The sequence below is a fragment of the Fukomys damarensis genome, unplaced genomic scaffold (genome assembly GCF_012274545.1).
Source record: "Fukomys damarensis isolate Sample0158 unplaced genomic scaffold, DMR_v1.0_HiC HiC_scaffold_16, whole genome shotgun sequence".
Classification (NCBI taxonomy): Eukaryota; Metazoa; Chordata; class Mammalia; order Rodentia; family Bathyergidae; genus Fukomys; species Fukomys damarensis.
In genome coordinates this window covers 23,302,332-23,308,989 of record NW_022900928.1, presented here as the reverse complement: position 1 = coordinate 23,308,989, position 6,658 = coordinate 23,302,332, and the positions used below count along the sequence as shown (strand labels likewise).

Below are 6,658 nucleotides of genomic sequence, written 5' to 3'. Positions count from 1 at the left end.
AGCAGCCCAATAGGATCAGGCACAGCTTGCCAACTGACCACTTATGGTAGTCATTAATGTATCACCTTTAACTCATGTGAATTAGATTAATTTCAAGAAGCAGCTCATAGTATGTTTGCAGTGAATATTCTTTTCAATATGGCATCTTTACCATTTAGGATGGGGGGTTCGACTTAGAACAAGAGGATTAGATAAGTGAAAGAATTAGAGCAGGTTTGAAGTGAATCCAGAGGTTGTAGAATTACCTTACTATCTTTACAAAGCTATTAAGTTCAGGGGGGATAGAGAGAGTGCAGGAATAAGGACAGGAATATATCCCCTTAACAGTAACAGGCGCTTGCCTTCCCTTGAAGGTACAGAGCCATGAGTGAGGTAGAAGATCTTTCTTATTGAGTATGTTTTACAAAAATTGCATCTAAGCAAAGACACGAAGAAGGAAATGGATTATCTCAATGCCATTGAGATTACAGAGTATTTGACAAAGGGAAGGTTTCTTATCTTTCTCTTTCTTGGGACAATCAAATTAGATTAACCTTCATAGTCATTGTTATTTTATTTTATACCCCTACAGCATATTCACTTGTATTTCAATATTACTGTATCCAACCCACCAGAATATGAATCAGAAGTAATGTAAACTAACGTCCGATTATCTTGCTGAAGTCTAAGTATCAGTCTGACTTTATAGAAGAACAAGTAGCTTTGAAATAAAGCCATCTGTGGCCATACCACCCTGAATGCACCTGATCTCGTCTGAGCTCAGAAGCTAAGTGGGGTCAGCCATGGGTGGGAGATTAAAGTAAACCTCACTGAATCACATTTTGCTATAAAAGGAGTTGAAATGTGAATAATGTGCTATTTGACAGGAAAAAACCCACAATCTTCTCATTGCTTATTATGATACAAAATTAATTAAATAAATACATTTCAGGTTAGTCTTCACATACAATCATAACTTTCTCTCATAGGATATATAATCTTACAAACCAGCTACATAAAAATGAGACTATGTGAGTACTGAAGCCACCCATGAATACTATTTCTTTTTATGAATCTAGCTCTGCCACAGACAATGTTCTTCAATCTCTATGCCCACATTTCTACTTCTGTTTGGGGTAAAAAAAATCATGACTTCTAGTTTAAAATTAAATTTAGGCTTCTCATAAAACTTTTCAAATATTATTTATGATATTGTCCAATAAACTGTTTTTGAATCATTATTATCCAAAATAATTGATAGTATTTATAAATGTAACTTTATTGCAAATTTATTTGTGTTTTCAAAGATCTGAATTGAATTTCTATTACTTAATTCTTTTTCCTCAGGTTAGAGACTTTTGGAAAAATACCGTTCCTCTATTGAATTAGTTATGCTGATTTCCAACAGTTCATATGTGCCTCCTCAGTCTTTCATCCTTAATGGAATTCCCGGTCTCGAAGCAGTGCATGTATGGATCTCACTTCCACTCTGCACAATGTATGTTATCTCCCTTGTGGGCAATCTCGGCCTTGTGTACCTCATTTACTATGAGGAGTCTTTACATCGCCCAATGTATTTCTTCCTGGTCATGCTGTCGCTCATTGACCTATTTACCTGCACAACCACTCTGCCCAATGCACTCTGCATTTTCTGGCTCAATCTCAAGGAAATTAAATTCAATGCTTGTTTAGTGCAGATGTTCTTTGTCCATGGTTTCACAGGTGTGGAGTCTGGGGTGCTCATGCTCATGGCTCTGGACCGCTATGTGGCCATCTGCTACCCACTGCGTTATGCTACTATACTCACTAACCCTATCATTGCCAAAGCTGGGCTTGCCACCTTCCTGAGAGGTGTGCTGCTGATGATTCCTTTTCCATTCTTGGTCAAGCGTTTGCCCTTCTGCAAAAGCAATATCATCACCCATACATACTGTGACCACATGTCTGTGGTGAAGTTGTCCTGTGCTAGCATCAAGGTCAATGTCATCTATGGGCTGATGGTTGCGCTTCTGATTGGAGTGTTTGACATTTGCTGTATATCCGTGTCTTATACTATGATCCTGCGGGCAGTGGTCAGCCTCTCATCATCAGATGCTCGGCAGAAGGCCTTCAGCACCTGCACTGCTCATATATCTGCCATCATCATCACCTACATCCCAGCATTCTTTACTTTTTTTACCCACCGTTTTGGGGGTCACACCATCCCTTCTTCTCTTCATATCATTGTCGCTAATCTTTACCTTCTTCTTCCACCAACTCTTAACCCTATTGTTTATGGGGTAAAGACAAAACAGATCCGAGACAGTGTCATAAAGTTCTTTCAGGGTAAAAAAGGCAGGAATTGATCCAAGGCAACTGAAATTAGATAGAAGAATGATGAATAAAAAACAAGACAAAGAAGAAATGCAGGTTTGGTACCAAATATTTTCCATTATCTCTCTCAAAATATGTTCTCAAAAACTATATTGAGTATAGTTATAGCCACGCCTGGATTTGTATCACAATTCCCTTTCCTTTGTTTTACTTCTTCACTGGTTTTTTAAAATTTTATTTTTAGTTGACTGATAAAATTGTGCTTATCATGCACAACATGGCGTTTTGAAATACACACATAGTGGAGTGGGTAAATCTAGTAGATCTCATGGAAGCAAAGAGCAGAGTGAAGGTTTCTATCACAACTTTTAATCAAGTCATTGGTTTTCTAACTTTTCTAATGCATTCATCTAAATTATTTCTTAAGATTTTGAAGGAAGTTTCAGTGTCTTGTTTATGACACTGGGTAATCTTCTCTTTAGATTAAAAAAATAAAATGGCTTTTCGAGACATTTTCAGCCTGGGCAGTCTTTGATGCTAAAATTCAGTTTATAAGTTAATTTACGGAATATATTTTTCTCCACACATTCAATTGAGAAGAAGATAACCAATGTCGCCACAACTCCTAGAATGGGTATGTTTCATCTGAAAACTTGGCTATTACGGGCATCTTAATGAAGGAGCTGTATAGTATGTAGTGTTGGTGGAATATGGTGTGATTTTCACTGTCAAATATCAATTCATTGATGAATATTTTGTAAGCTCAAGTATACCTAAAATGGAACATATTCTCCCTTCTTGTTTGCCACATGTACTATTTTGTAATAATATATTTATAATGGGTTTACTTGTTGGCATACCTATTTACTGCCAGAACATGTTCACTTTCAAGATGTGAGATATCTATATTTATCTTTGCATTTCAATCTCTAACATAATGTAAGTCACATGGTAAATATATATATATACCCTTTAAGTGGTTAACAAGTAAATCCATATTTGCTAGGTCCTATGTTGGACTGGAAAAATATAGACATTCCTTTGTCAGGAAGAAAAGCTCCTAGTCTTTACGGGAAATGAAATATCATTAAAAATTGGGTAAGGCCAGGTGTGGTGGTGCACGCCTGTAATCCTCCCACTCGGGAGGCTGAGGCAGGGGGATCGCTGTGAGTTCGAGACCAGCCTGGGCTACATAGTGAGTTCCAAGTTAGTCTCAACTACATACTGAGCCCCTGTCTCAAAAAACCAAAAATAAATAAATTAAAAAAAAATAAAAATAGGGTAAATTGTATTCTGTGACAATAGTCATCACAGGAGGCAGATCAGAGTAAAGTCAATTCAAAATGGAAAGGAAAAGGACAATTATGTTTCCTGGAACATCTTGGCAGGCAATAAATGAGTGAACTAAAATTTAACCACTGAAGTAAAAAGGTGTGAATATTAAGGGTGATCAAATAATATGATAAATTTTATATTTTTAAAAATTAATTACAGTAAAAGACATGTTTCCATTACCCCTCAATACCCACTTCACTTTGAACAGTCTCATCCCATCATTCTTGCCACTGTCAGGAGCACTGCCGGAAGTCTTCTTTCATGTCTTTATGAGGTATGATTAAAAATATAGTGAATGCTGTTGTCATATGCAAATAGGGAAACAAACAAACAAAAAAATTACAGTGTGTCCTCATCCACCTTACTCACAGCATGTGGAAATGTATACTTTATAGCTGTTCCCCAAATTCAAAACTACACCACGAAATGTAGATGCTTTAAATTTATTCAGAACACCAAGGCAGCCATATAAAGAGCAGGAAGTCAGTTTAGCTCTTGGTGACCTGAGTCCAGCTACCTCTCCATGAACCCTAACTCATGGCTTCTTGATGGATCACACTACTGCCTAATTCTCTTCTGATTCTGTTGTATTTGAGACCTCTATAGAGGATAATTTGTGCCTGTTGTATAACTGACTTTACAATTATCTTCCAAGAAGATGACCAGGGTGGACTCTGGGTCTACAAACTCTAGAAAGTCACTAATGCTGAAAGCACAGGCGGTGAATACACCTGACAGCCAACACCTTTCTGGGTCAAGGAACTACTATTCTTCATCCTCAGTCCCTTCTCTGTCCTCAGACACTGTCTGTTAGTTTCAGTTATGGTCTCTAGAATTAACTACTCCAAAGATGTTGAGTTTTATTCAAGTCATAATGAAGGACAATTTCATTGGAATGTATATACAACAACCTTGAGATACTAAGAACAGAAAACATATTAGTTCTTTTTTCATTAGTTTATTGGTACTTTTTAGTAATACAGTACAGTTACATTCACCATTCATGTACCTTTACACAACAGGTCTTGGTTCTCATTTATTCTCCATTCCCCTTCCCTCCCTTCACCTCTCCACCCTCCCCTATTTTTTTAATTGAGTTTATGTACATTTTGTTCTCATTTATTCTCCATTCCCCTTCCCTCCCTTCACCTCTCCACCCTCCCCTATTTTTTTAATTGAGTTTATTGGTACATTTTAAGTATACAGTACAGTTACATTCATTATTGGGATCTTGTACCTTTACATGACAGGTCTTGGTTCTCATTTTTTCCCCTTGTCCTTGCCCTCACTTCACCCTCTCCTCCCTTCTCCTCCCCATTCACCCTCCCCTATTTACAAAGACTTTGTTTCCATTTTTTCCTTTTCTCATATTTTTTCTTGTCCCTTATTTCCTTTCTCCTACCCTTTCCACTTGTCCTACACCTTTAGACCTTTTTCCTATTTCTATGACTATGAAAACTGAACAAAAGAGTAAGAGCACATAGATCTTCTAATACTTCTCAGCCTACTTTTTAATCTCTCCTGGAGGATGTATTATTACTCTTTTTCCTCATTAATTGTAGGCTTCTTACACTTCAGATATGATATTGGGTTGTGATTTTGGATTAATTTATTCTTTTATTTGTTCTTTTCTTCCATAAATATGTGTTGTGAAGCTACAGGTATCAGGTACCTGGAGTTAGGGGAGGGTCAATGCAGGTAGATCATTCCTGTAACATGTAGTAAGATAATCAATGAGCAAAACACAGCCCTATCCCTATGGTCTGCTTACTATAGGCCAGATATTGATCTTTATGATGAGGATTTTTTTTTTAGCTCAACTAGTTTTAATTTTTCCCATTAATAGTCAAGATCTTACTTCTTTGGGCTATGAATTGCTTCATTTTTTTTTTAACAGAAACTAGATATCACTCAGGAAACTATTAACTGAGCTTTATAAAGTAAATCCTCAATTAATTAAACTAAAAATTATAGAGCCAGGCCTTCTCCCGCTCCAGCCACCATTGCTCCATGGCCGCGAGGTAGCCTGGGCCCCAATCCACCATGGGAAGGAGAGCCATGCCTTCTCCCGCCCCAGCTGCCATCTCTTCAGCGCCCAGGAGGTAGTCTGGGCCCTGATCCACCATGGGAAGGAGAGCTAGGCCTTCTCCTGCCCCAGCCACCATTGCTCCAGTGCTGGGAGGTAGCCTGGGTCCTAATCCACCGTGGGAAGGAGAGCCAGGCCTTCTCCCACTCCAGCCGCCATCGAACCAGTGACAGGAAGGTAGCCTGGGCCCCTATTCACCATGGAAAGGAGAGCTACACCTTCTCCCGCCCCAGCCACCATCTCTTCAGTGCCCGGAAGGTAGCCTGGGCCCGGATTCACCACAGGAAGGGGAGCCACTCCTACCGCCCCAGCTGCCATTGCTCCAGAGCCAGGAAGGTAGCCACATGGGTGCCCCTGAACCCCCATAACTCCCCTTACACCCCCCCAAGTGCACTCTCAGACCTGCTGACTGTACCAGTCTTTGGATCCACTCTGCAGAGGCAGAGGTGGTCATCAAGGGTATTTGTCTGAGTTTCCAACTTTGAACATTTTTAAAGAAAGGGCGTGGGAAACCTGTAGTAGAACGTTGTGGAATTCAACCACTCAGAAGGTTGGTTAACTCAATCTGGGCTTTGCAGCCTGAGGTCAGTCTGTGTCATGGGGTTCAGCCATCAGCTAACTGAGATCAGGGGTCTTGCATCCTCACTCTGTCTGAGCCATTAAATGGTAAATACACTATATTGAAATTTTGTTCACTGCAGACATGTTCTGGAATGCTTCTTGATTTCAATTTAATTCAAATGATTTAAGGGTGATAGACCAGTGACCACTACAGGTGATCAGTGTCCAAGTTGTGCTTAGTCTTAATGAGTTGCTGATTGCATCAGTTGGGATAAAGAATTGCAGTTGATTTCAAGAGCTGTTTTCTCTGATGTTAAGAAGATGAGAATGTCTGTGGGTTGTTAGAGACACAGAAGCTAGGATGCAACTATATCAGGAAGATTT

The 6,658-nt window shown here is 39.2% G+C and overlaps 1 protein-coding gene across 1 annotated transcript; it reads left to right on the top strand.

Annotated features, from left to right (window-relative positions):
• The first annotated feature begins 1,370 nt into the window (after window positions 1-1,370).
• On the top strand, window positions 1,371-2,324 carry LOC104876329 (olfactory receptor 52N5). Its single transcript, XM_010644301.1, has one exon. The coding sequence runs from the start codon at window positions 1,371-1,373 to the stop codon at window positions 2,322-2,324; it is 954 nt and encodes a 317-aa protein (XP_010642603.1).
• Window positions 2,325-6,658: the final 4,334 nt, after the last annotated feature.

Excerpts from the sequence above, each read along its gene's own strand:
- LOC104876329 (XM_010644301.1), top strand. The coding sequence starts at position 1,371 with ATGCTGATTTCCAACAGTTCATATGTGCCTCCTCAGTCTTTCATCCTT.